The 12,986-nt window shown below is 41.6% G+C and overlaps 1 protein-coding gene across 1 annotated transcript; it reads right to left on the reverse strand.

The window, feature by feature from the left end:
* Positions 1–5,440: 5,440 nt before the first annotated feature.
* On the reverse strand, positions 5,441–10,914 carry s1pr4 (sphingosine-1-phosphate receptor 4). Its single transcript, XM_020512174.2, has 2 exons — positions 10,672–10,914; positions 5,441–7,509 (listed from the first exon to the last, which is right to left on the reverse strand). Exon 2 carries the CDS (start codon positions 7,403–7,405, stop codon positions 6,287–6,289), a length of 1,119 nt encoding a protein of 372 aa, XP_020367763.1. The 5' UTR covers positions 7,406–7,509; positions 10,672–10,914; the 3' UTR covers positions 5,441–6,286.
* Positions 10,915–12,986: the final 2,072 nt, after the last annotated feature.

Below are 12,986 nucleotides of genomic sequence, written 5' to 3' on the forward strand. Positions count from 1 at the left end.
ACAGGCCCTGACCTCCTGTGCCTACTGAGCTGATATCAGTGAGTTGTGAAGTACTGGCTCAGTTCAGCAGGAACTGGAGTCGGGCCTAACAATATCCTACTGGACGTGGATAAAGAAAACAAAGTGTAGCCAGGTGAACATCATAGAATATGAGCTCCCTGATTGCGGCTGTTAATCTGGTCCAATCAGGGAGCCTTGGCTGACAGATATAAACAGGAGGGTCAGAGGTTCTGTTCACTCTGAGAGCTGGCTCTGAGGGAGCTGGATCAGTGTAAAGGACTTGCCATGTGTAAATAAAGGGCGACTTGTTGATCAGATACTGTGGAGTTATTTCACAAAGAGCCTGCATTTATGTCACAGCCTCAGGATGACATTTCCAGCCAGTGGTGATTAGGAACTGAAAAGCAGCAAATGAGGACGTTGAATTGAGCCAAATTCACTTAGAGTCATACAGCTCAAAAACAGACCCTTTGGTCCAACAAGTCCATGCTGAACATAATTCCAAACTAAACTTGTCTTGCCTGCCTGCTCCTGGCCCATATCCCTCCAAACCTTTTCTATTTCTGTACTTACCTAAATGTCTTTTAAACATTGTAATTGTACCCACATCCACCACTTCCTCAGGAAGTTCATTCCACACACAAACCACCCTCTGTGTAAAAAAATTGTTCCTCACGTCTTTTTTAAATCTTTCTCCTCCCAACTTAAAAATGTGTCCCCAGTCTTGAAATTCCCCATCCTAGGGAAAAGACAACTACCATTAACTCTATCTCTACACCTCATTATTTTATAAACTTCTATAAGGTTGCCTCTCAACCTTCTATGCTTCAGTGGAAAAAAGTGCCAGCGTACCCAGCATTTCTTTACACCTCAAACCTTCCATACCCAGCAACATCCTGGTAAATCTCTTCTGAACCCTCTCCAGCTTAATAATATCCTTCCTACAACTGGGCAACCAGAAGTGGACACAGTATTCCAGAAGAGGCCTCACCAATGTCCTGTACAACCTCAACATGACTTCCAACCCCTATACTTAAAAGGACTGAGCAATGAAAGCAAGCGTGCCAAATGCCTTTTTAACCACCCTGTCTATGTGTGATGCAGACTTCAAAGAATTATTTACCTGCACCTCTAGGTCCCACTGTTCTGCAACACTACCCAGGGCCCTACCATTAATTGTATAAGCCCTACCCTTGTTTGTTGTACCAAAATGCAATACCTCGCATTTATCCAGATTGAACTCCATCTGCCGTTTTTCAGCCCATTGACCCATTGGATCAATATCCCTTTGTAATCTTAGAAAACCTTCTTCACTGTCTACTATGCCACAAATTTTGGTGTCATCCACAAACTTATTAACCCTGCCTTCTATATTCTCATCCAAATCATTTCTTGTGGCTTTTGAAAGGGAATTGGATAAGTGCTTGAAGAGAGAGAATTTTCAAATTATGGGGAAAGGGTGGGGCTATGGAATTGGCTGATTTTGATTTTACAGATGGTTGGTGTGCATACTCTGGGCTGAATGGTTTTCTATGATTCTAGCGAAGACAAGGAGTAAGCAGGAAAAAATCTCTCTAAGCCACTCATAGCTACAGCCCTGATGTGAAGCTTTCTACTGATTATCACAGAACTGTATTGAACAAGAGGATACCATTAAGGACCTTTTGTTTAATTTGCAAAACCTTCCACTAAACCAGGAGGGAAGAAAGTTGGTTTCATTGTAATGGAATTTCATGGAAAATAGTCAATGGTTAAAAGCTAAAAGCACTGGAAGTCTGGGGGACCAGGTATGTGTATCATTAAAATCTCACAAATAGAAAATATTCAAAAGGCTAAAGGAATCCTGCCTTTATATCTCGAAGACTAGTATACAAGGAGCTCGAAGCCATGTTTCCACTATAGTTTTAGTATCTGAAACAGTCTCTGTTTTAGTAAAAAGTCTAATTAACTGGCCATAGTGAGTTCTGGGCATAAAACTTCAAGAAGGCTATATTAGCTTTTAGAACAAACATCACAGATTTTCTGGAAAGATGCCTGAACTAAAATCAGGATTTTATTTCTGGGATTTAGAAGATTTAAAGTATGAGTTTGTCGATGGTTTCAACATATTTCGACAAACTGGTGAGGAAAATAGGAACTATTTTCACTGGCTGGTGGAGCTTAGTTTAGGTCTTGGGGCCTAGTTTTAAAACTAGAGCTTTTAGTCGTGAAACAAGGAAATGGGTCCACACAAAGGTTGATAGAAGGAAAGGTAGAAAAAGAAACAGTAGAGTAAAACTCTTCTCCAAATATCAATTGATGCTAAAATCAATTATTAAGTTCAATCTGACATTTTTATTAACCAAGGAGATAGCGGGAATAGGCAGGTATGCGGAGTTAGGATACATGATCTCACTGAATTATGTCAGAACCAGCACAAGGGACTGAATGGATTCTTGCAGTTCTTTTGTCTCCAGGCCTAGACATTCAGGCAGATCCTTACTCTTGAATGCTGAGGCCTAAGGAGCCCACAACTTAGGGTGGCCAACTTTGGTTTTATTTAATAACATTCTGATGCCAAGTGCTGTCCCTACTCCTCTGCTCTAACACACTCCCATCATTGATTAGCTCACCCCAGGGGTCATCACCCAGTGAAAGAAATTCATTGTTCATTATTTAGATGCTTTGACTCTCAGTCAAAATAAAACACTTTCTCCCAAGTCTGTGTAGTCTCTTTATAACCAATAAACAAAATTAATATATAAAAAAAGAAGACTCCTGGAGATTAACCTAGAGTCTGATTTATGTTGAGTTGTTGGTGAATCAAGGCTGAAGATTGGGCCTCTGCTGGACTTGCGATAGCCCATAGGTGAGTGAAGAAACCTCAGGAGCACTTGTCCTCACAGCTGCAAGATTTGGCATAAATGCACCCCCCCACCACCGCCCACACTTCCCAATCGTTGCTACCTTAACTGCTATGCACGTTTAGTTTTAACTGACTTCCCTCCCCACAGAATTTGTATATGCAGTCAGATCGCAGTGAATGCTAATTCATCTTTCAAACCATACAAAGCACATCTGTTTCACCTGCAGTGGAAGATTGATAACTCACACAGGAGGAAATTGCCGACAACAACAGCCCTTTAATTACATCCAAAATTATTTCTTCACAGATTGAAACCTAATTGACAAATTTTTGCTTAAGTTTGAAGCAGTAAACACAAACATTATCGTTACTCTATTGTACAGTCAATTCATTCTGCACAGGCAACATAGTCCAGTGATGAACAAAAACAAAGTTGCCGGAAAAGCTCAGCAGGTCTGGCAGCATCTGTGAAGGAGAAAACAGAGTTAACATTTCGGGTCCGGTGACCCTTCCTCAGAAGTCCAGTGATGCTTTGGTTCACTCTTGCTAATACCTTGACATGCTTCATTAATGCTTTGACTTCTTCCATTAATACTGTGGTGCACTCCACCATTACTTTAGCTTGGGCTATTTAAAAAAAAAAGCTCACACTCTTAATATTTTAAGACATAGGCCCACTCCTGCACTTCAGGAAGAATCTTGATATTAAAGAAAGTTTTGCTTTTCCGCACAGCGTTTGTATTCTACTGCAAAACAATAGCTAATCCTTCCCTGTACGTTAGACATGGTGAAGCAGCCAAAATTACTGGTTTATTGAAATAGTGTTGCTCTCAGGCTACTGGTCACTTCGCAAATGTCAAAAAATGTTACAATTTTTAAAAAATATTAATTCACAGGGATCCGTTGGTAAGTTCAGCATTTTGTTGTCCATTCCTAACTTGAGAAGACGAGAGATGATCTCCTTTCACTGCAGTCCACCTGGTGAATGTTACTCCCAGTATCTTTAGGTTCGGTATTCCAGAACTTTAACCTTGCGGCATTCATTAAACATCGAATTTACCCACAATGAGGAATTTAAAATGCATCTGTGTTTATTTAGCTTGATATCAAAGTATTGCTGTGTAAATGGACAGAATATGTACTAAAGACAGGAAAGCCTTCATTAATGATTCACCTTTAGTAGATGTGCTGAGTCTTATCTGCATTTTCCACTGTGCAGTAATATACATTTTATTGATATCTTTAACATCCATATGATTAATAAAGATTCAGTCAAACCTAGGGTGTTGATACTGTCTGGGGTGCAGGATAAGTTAATGAGTAACTATCATAGAATTAGAAGTTGCAGCAGAGTGACTGCCCCGCTGTGAATGCTGGTCTTCAAGCGTTATATCAGCCTCTAACTCTTTTCATTATATTTACGAGCATTTCCTTTCCCTCATGTGGTTCATATCTGGTTTTCCCCAAAATGCATCAGTAGGCTGAGACATGATGCTATTGAATGGATTAACCGAGACACCAGCAGAGTATATTGTGGTCTTAAGTGACTTTGCGTATGTTTTACATTTTGTGTGGGCTCACCTGCCCTTCCCAGTGTTTAACTGATATCTTTTTGTGGTGACATCTCCTGTTTTAAGAGATACAGTGCCACAACTGTCACAGCATCCCATCAGTTAAATGAATTTGTTAACTCTTTAGCAAACAAAAATATGTGAGGTGCTGTGGTAAAGGGACAATCCTTAGAATCACATAACCTTGCAACTCAGAAGAAGGGTATTCAGCTTTCATATCTGGTACTTTGAAAGACCTATTCATTTAGCCCCAATCCCTTGCTCTTCCCCCATCCCCTCACACGTTTACCACGTTTCAACTATTTATCCCATATCTTTTTAAAAGTGTTTCTCAAATATTTCTGCCAAACCATTAGTTGTGTAAAAGAATGTCGAGAGACAAGAGCAAAAGTGCACCACCCACCTACAGAATTAGCCATTAGTTGAACAAGTGCACCTGGCAAGGCTGAGCTCAATAGATCTCTTCAATGGGTTCAGGTATCAGGAAACCATGGCCAGGGGTAAATAAGTGGAGCTAAGGTGCAGATCTGCTGTGACCTAATTGACCAGCAAAATAGGCCTGAGGGCTGAATCATAGAATCCCTACAGTGAGGAAGCAGGCCATTCAGCCCATCAAGTCCAACGAGCATCCCACCCAGACCCACCCCATCCCTGTAACCCTGCATGCCTCCATAGCTAACTCACCTAGTCGGCACATCCCTGGACACTACAGTTTAGCAATGGCTAATCCATGTAACCGGCACATCTTTGGTCTGAGGGAGGAAACCAGAGCAAACCCGCATGGAGAATGTGTGAGCTGCACAAGGGTGGGATTCAACCCAGGTCCCTGGCAGTGCTAACCACTGAGGCACCATGCCGCCCCAGAATGGTCTCCGCCAGTTTGATATTACTATGGATGTATCTACATTTGCCCATCTCTCATTCTCCAAGTGTAAAGACTTTGCTTTTAGTTATATGTGTAATTGTTTTAACCCGCAGAAGAGCTTTCTTAAAAGCACAATGGTGCAATAGTTTACTATTGGTGTTCATCTCAAGCACTTACACAGCTTTATTTTAAGATACATATGCTGGAGCCAGCCAGTGCAATTTTCCAATTGAGCAAGACTCATAATGTGGTTTAAATTGGTTTGTAAAAACAAAGTTAGTTAACAATCTACCCAAGATCTGAACTATCAGATAAAATCAGCAGTACGATTTTTACCAGTTGAACTTCGAGAAATGCAAAGCAGCATTTGGCGAATCTACCTGGGATGAGAGTGAATTGAATTTTTAACAGCTTTGTGAGGTAAGAAAAACTTTAAAAATTGCATTTATATAGCACTGTCTTCAAGCAATTAATTATTTTTCTTTGTATATTCACTGTTGTTATGTTGGCAAACAGGGCAACCAGTTCACACAGAGCAAGAATAGTCCAAAAGTCATGACCCATTATGTTGGTCTGGATTCCAGGAGAATTATTGTGCCCTTCTTCATTGGGATTGTCCAAACAACAGTGACATTAGTAAAACGTCCCAAGAAGCTACATAGGAGCACCATCAGATTAAACTTCGATGGACACTTTTACATTCTACTGATCCTTAATGTCTCATGGTAAGACAGCATTATTGACAATGCAGCGCCCCCTGCAGTACTGTGATGAAGCATCAGCTGAGGAAAAGTGCTCACGTTACTGGATTGGAGTTTGAACACTCAGAGGTGACCCAGGCCTACACTTACTGTTACAAGGCTGGGGATCACCTAATTCAAACAGGCTGCGATAATGTCACCAGAAGGAATCCTAATTTTAATTTTAAAAAATGTTTTTGATGTATGCAGGAGTTGGAGCAGCTCTCTGGGCTTTCCCACCTGCTCCTAACTCCTGAGCCATGGTCTATAGTTGCCCTGACTTGGGCAGAGTCTTCTTCGGGCTCAGCAGTTTTGAATTTCGGAAACTCTCCCTCAGTCTGTAGGAGCTGTCGGTGGAAGCTCCAACGGCAGATTCGCTCCTACTCAGGAATGGCAAGGGAGCTCCTGCTTTGATGAAGCAGCAGCACAGGAGTTTCAGAATGGCCCGCCTCACCTCCTTACTTCCAAAGGAGTAAATGACTGGGTTTACGGCTGAGTTGATCACTGCCAGGGCAATGGTCCATTCCATACTGTGCAGCTTGGAGCAAGATGGCGTGTCGCAAAAGATATCCAGCAAGAGAAGCACAAAGAGGGGGCTCCAGCAGATCACAAAGGCAGCAACAATCATGAAAACAGTCTTGAGCAGCCTCACGGACTTCTGCCTGCTTTTACTGCTGGACACAGACTTGGCACTGTTCCTGACAAGGTGATAGATGCCACTGTAGAGTGCCACTATTCCAACGATGATGATGCTGAACATCACCACACAGAAGAGGATGTAGCTCTTGGAGTACAGAGGTAGCAAAGTGGAGCACTCTTCAAAGTTGCAAATGCAGTTCCAGCCCAGCAACGGCAAGAGGCCGATGAGGGAAGCCACCAGCCAGCACAATCCGATAAGGACATACACCCGATAGGTCTTACGTGCTGAAGCATAAGGTAGGGGTCTGACCATAGTCGCGTATCTCTCAACCGCTGTGATGAGCAGGCTGAATGTTGATGCAGCCAAGGCAAAAAACAAGAGCCCCTCCCTAATGAACCAGACGGTGGGGGTGATTTGAAAGGTCCTTACACCTGACAGGCATATGTTCACAATGTAGACAATACCAGTCAGTAGATCGCAGAGGGTGATGTTGGCAATACAGTAGTAAACCCAACTCCGGAAGCGAGTGTTGTTCAGGATAGCCAAGAATACCAGCAGGTTCTCTATGACGATGAAGCAACTGACTACCATGAAGATAATTCTAACTGCACCCAAGCCCTCGCTGGGCAAAGGCCTGTTCTCCAGCTTCCCGGTGTGGTTATAATGCATCAGAATGATATTCCTCTGCTGCGTGGCCAAGAAACCCATGCACTCACTATTATTATTCATTTCAATAAGAAGCATTGACTCAGAAGTAATAATTGAACTTGCACTTCAGTAGTGGCTCAGAATCATTCGACTAGTTTCTTGGAGAGGGCATGGAGCATAATTTCTGACTTTCAAACAATCTGAAAGGAAATTGAAAAATGCATTATTATCCTTTTCATTCTTATCAATGCCCATCTAATTCCCTAATATCCCTTAGGGAAGGGTATCTGCCATCCTATCCTGATCCGACCCACGTTTGACTCCAGACCAATAGAAATGTTGTTAAATCTTAAGTGTGTTCTGAAGTGGCGATAGCAAGCCATTCAAGTCATGGGCAGTTAAGAGTGGGTGCAAACTGTGACCTTGTCAGTGATGCCCACATATGATGGAAGAATTAATAGAAGTATCCATTCTTAAGCTATATCCCTTGATCCCCTTGTTGTCCAAATGTCTTGAATATATTCAACAATGGACAAGCTTTGGATAGATACTTCCAAAGATTCACAACCCTCTGAGTGAAGAGGCTCCTCTTCATCTCAGTCCTAAGGGATCACTCTCTTCTCTTGAGACCATGTGCTACCATAACCATAAACTATCAAGCCTAGAAAATCAGCTTGTGAGTAGCCATCCTGTCAAGTCCTCTAAGACATTTTATTCATTTCCATTAGACTTTTGTTAGTTTGCAGACATCAATGTGCAACTGATAGAAATATGATGGTCATCAAACAATCTGACTTATTGACAGACAGATAAATACTGAGCAGGACACTGGGGCAACTCCCTTACATCCATTCGGTGCAGCGGTGCAGTAGTCCCTCAGTAACATGTTCCCTCAGTCCAGCACTCCCTCAGAGTGCTCCCAGACTGACAGTACCTTCACCAGTGCAGCACTCCCTCAGAGTGCTCCCAGCCTGACAGTACCTTCACCAGGGCAGCACTCCTTCAGTGCTCCACCAGGAACATGGCTTAGATTATAATGCTCAAGCCTCCAAAGTGGGTTTTGACCTTCTGACTCAGTGCTACGCACTGAACCACAGTTGGCAACAAAGAAAGTTAAGAAATACATGTTTGTCTTAAATGTGTTCGTTGTCAGAAAGCAGCCAAAAGGAAACTGTCATGACAGCTCTATTAGGTCACAGACGTTTTAAAAATATTTCCTGTGCAAAAATTCTATTGAGTAAATTGGCACCAATGTGTATATATTTTATATTTTGCATGATGACTGGCAGATTTGAAATACAAATGTCATTTTTGCATTGAGCAACTTAACTTCCTCTTTAACAGTTGTTATTGACTTGTTAACGTCACCTGCATATGCTGTCCTTCCTCTTGCTGGCTCTACCTCCAGGCTCAGGAGAATATCACCCAATTGTCCCCATGCTTTTTTCATCCTGGCTTCCTTTAAAATTTCTTTAACCTTTAAAAGTTACAGTGTCCTAAAGGGCTGGGTTATTTTAATTTAGCTTGATTCGGTCAACTCGACCCTGTAAAATAATCATGAGATGTGTAGATAAAATAAAAATGCCAGCCAGCATCAGAGGGGGGACTGTTTAGAGTGGAAATGTCAGCTCTGCAGGGAGCAAGAAACAGACTCGGCCAAAATGTTCCAGTTCTCAGTGAATTCTTCACAAATAGGCTTGAAGACCATCTAACATCAACAGAAGGAAAACTTTGCGATACTCATATTTGTATAACACATAGATGGTCCAGTGACGGTGTTGACTTCCACCAAGATATCCTGGATGCAGTTGCTGAACTCTTTTTATTTTACATTCCCTTCTTCACCCCCTCTGTTTTCCTCTCTTGAACTTCATCTCCCTCTACCCTCTTGGTTGAAGCTTTCAGACTCCAAGCTTAGCACCACCATTCCTCCTTTTCAAAGCCCACCCTCTTTCCTGTTCTTTCCCACCTTGGTGTTGCTGACCTGCAGGGGCCTTGAAGCTTCTCAATAATAGCTCTCAGGCTTCACTGCGGCTATCCTACAGGTTACTTGCACTCGTTGCTGTGTGTAGCTTAAGTGTCATTTTGCACTAGAGGGGAATAGCGAACAGGGGAAAGTAGAAAGAGCATGAATAGAGGATGGAAGGAGGCAGGCTGAAAGAGTAAAGGAGGACAGAATGGGAAAACTTGGTCAGAAGAGAAGGGTAGAAGAGGAGAGAAAAAGGGGAAAGGGAGAGGAGAGAAGGAGAGAAAGAAAAAGAAAGAAGGTGACAGGGAGACGGAGAGAAGGAAAAAGGAGAGGCAGGTAAAAGGGAGAGGAGAGAAGATTGACAGAACAGAGAAAATGGGAAGAGAAGGATTAAAATAAGGAGAATGAATACTAAGGAAGAATATGGAGGAATGGAAGGGAGAGGGAAGATGAGGACATTCATAAGATGCAGGAGCAAGAGTAGGCCATTCAGCCCATTGAGCCTGCTTTCCCATTTAATAAGATGATGGTTGGATGCCTACATCAACAATTCCTTATCTTATTAGCTTTTATCTTAATGGAGCTAAAGGCTATCTGCCTTCACATATTATTTATAAATGACGTTATTTCAAAACAACTCATATAGATAGAAACACAGATGATGTTTAAAGGGTTAAGTATTAAGGAAAATATTGTCTTAATGTTGAGACTTACAGAAATGTTGGACCTCCTTCTGTGCCATGAATTTTCTATATCTCTAAATCTTTTAAAGCAATATTTTTAGCTCCAGATCCTGACACAAGTCCACTTTCATTCACATTTACTTTTACACTATTATCTACTATCTGTATTAAAAATATAATACAGAAGACACTCAAAAAAGAACACTGTGGAGGAGTGTTTCTGATGAAGAGTATTATTTTAACTGATGTGTCTATCAATGGAGGCTAGGTATTTAACTTATTTTGTACTAAAGCTTTTCCTTTCCTTAGAAAGGTGCAACAGGGTTAATAAAGTCAGCAATAATACACAGAATAACAAAATTGTTACAGTGCAGAAGGAAGCCATTTGGTCCAGCTCTCCACACGAGCAATTCATTTAGCATTCAATTCTCCCTATAAGGCTGCACATTGTAACTTTTCAGATAACAGTCTAATTCCCTTAAGAAAGACTTGATTGAAACAGCCTCCACTACATTCTCTGGAAATGCATCAGATCCTACCCACTCTCTGCGTAAAGAATTTACTCCTAGTGTTGCTTTTGCTTCTTTTATCAATCTTTTAAGTCTGCCTTTTCATTCTCAATTCCTCCACAATTGAGAAAAGTTTCTAATTCAGCTTATGCTCTCTCGGTCATGTCTGGCGACGTGGTTACTTGCTGGAGTTGAACTTACTGTGCTCATGCTGTGGACTTGTTCTTTCATCACTTGAGTTGCTGGTTGCCTTGTGCCTATACTTCAGCAGCTGCTCCTCTTACAGCCTGTGCACATGGTCTCAGTAAATTACAGAAGTTGCATAGAGACTTGTTGTGATCAGTTCTGTACCGCCCATGATGACATGACAGGCTGAACAAGCTGATAAGATTGTGCAGCAGATGCACGGCCACTTTTGGAAAGCAGCACATTGCAGGGTAAGAAACAAACACACTACAGGATCACGTCATCTCAACCTATCAAGCGATACTGAGACAACCCCATACTACGACACCACCCAAAACCACATGCAATGCAATTTGCTGTTCTCTTTTTTTCAATTTATAGTCTAGGAGCACACAGAGTGCTGGAGTTGGAATTTAAACACTATGGAGTTGAGTGGGAACACTTCACTTCCACTCAATTAGTTGCCACTCCAGGAGATTTAAGTAGACAGCATAAAGCTGGCCTGACCCTCCCACATAGTACAAAGGAAAGTGTTACACTGTTATGGGTACTGTCTTTCAGAATTAAGCCATGGTCCTGTTTGCTTTCTGAGGTGGACATAAAAGATCCAATGATTCCATTTCACAGAAATACAGTGTAATATACTGGTCAATATTTATCCCTCGACCAACATCACTAATAGTCAGATTTTCTGCTCATTATCACACTGCTGTCAGTGGGAGCTTGCAGTGTGCAAAATTGCATTGCCTACATCATAACTGCACTTCAAACTTGCTGTAAGATAATTTTGGGATATCCTCAGTCTCTCTATGATTGCAGAAGCTTGCCAAATCTGATGAATGGAGAATGGACGAGAGGCCAGAGAGATGGTGATAAACTGGGATTGCTATCAATGAAATGACCTTATTCTCATAAAAGCATGATCAGAGCAAGTTGGTGGTGGTCTAGTGTTCTTTCATAGGGATATGATGGGGGTCACTTTTAAAGTGAGGGGGAGGCAGTATATTCTGTTTTTTAGCAGAGTTTACAGTAACCGTGTTCTTGACATACAATACAGTGCAAATGTACATGGTGAGTATGAAAGTGGGAATATCAATGATGAGGTTGCACAGCATGTGTATATACATATGTACACTGCATGTGTGCAGCAGATACATAATGAACACGCACATTGCCTATTTTTCTGTTGGGGTGGAAATGGTTCAGAGTGAGAGGAGGTTAGTGTGGAACATTACTGTCAGCATTGTTCACTTGGACTGAAAGGCCTGTTTCTCTATCATAGACATTAAGTAATTCTGATCGATATTTTCTCAAAATGTGGTACATCAGAGAGTCACATACAAGTTTACATCTAAGTTAATAAGAAGCACTGGCTTGTCCATACCCTGCAGTGAGCGCGCAGCTGATTAATATAACTGACTTGGGAAGAAAAGAAAGGGAGTTGTTTTAGAAAAAAACACAGCACTCATGTGAAGAACTCCTGGCAGGAAGTCACTGCTTCTAGTAAACACCCTGATTGCAGCAATTGCCAACGTCAACTGTCTTACAAAAGAAAAACAAGCAGAAAATGGTGTTAGGCAATTTTCCTCTTCACACTCTTCACTGTCCATTTATGATGGAGAAGAAGAATAGTGAAGACTTGGTTTCCAGTCAGTCAAATTCACTTCCACTCCTGTTCAGAAGACGTTAGAAAATTGAGAAATATTTCTTTACACAATGGGAGATAGAAGTCCCACACAAGTGGACATTTCCTCAATTAATAATGTTGAATCTGCATGATAGATATTTGTTAGCCAGGGCCATGAAAGCATATGGAGTCAAGGCAGTAGCAGGCAGTGGTAATGTCACTGAATTAGTAATTCAGAACCTAGGATAATGTTCTGGGGACATGGGTTTGAATCCCACCATGGTAGATGGTGAAATTTGAATTCAGCAAAACTCTGGAATTTAGAAGCTGTTTTATTGGTGACCATATAGTCATGGTCAATTGTAAAAACCCATCTGGTTCAATAATGTCTGTTAGCGAAGGATATTTTTTGTCCTTACCTAGTCTGGTCTACGTGTGAAATTGAATTACTTCCAATGATTTTTGAAATATTTACAATGGCTATTGCATGGTTCCTATAGTGCATACTGGATGAGAGATTGTGGAGACTATGTAAGATCATGGGGTGAACATGGGGCTGCCTGGTGAGATGGTATGGAGGTGGGTTTGGAGGTAACATGGACAAACTGAGGGGGCATGAAGTGGGGTGGAGTGAGAAGGGTGAAGAGGGTGAGTTTTGGGCAACTGCATTGGAGAGCTGAGGCTGGCCTTCCAACCAATCCAC

The sequence above is a fragment of the Rhincodon typus genome, chromosome 29 (genome assembly GCF_021869965.1).
Source record: "Rhincodon typus isolate 14 chromosome 29, sRhiTyp1.1, whole genome shotgun sequence".
Taxonomy (NCBI): domain Eukaryota; kingdom Metazoa; phylum Chordata; class Chondrichthyes; order Orectolobiformes; family Rhincodontidae; genus Rhincodon; species Rhincodon typus.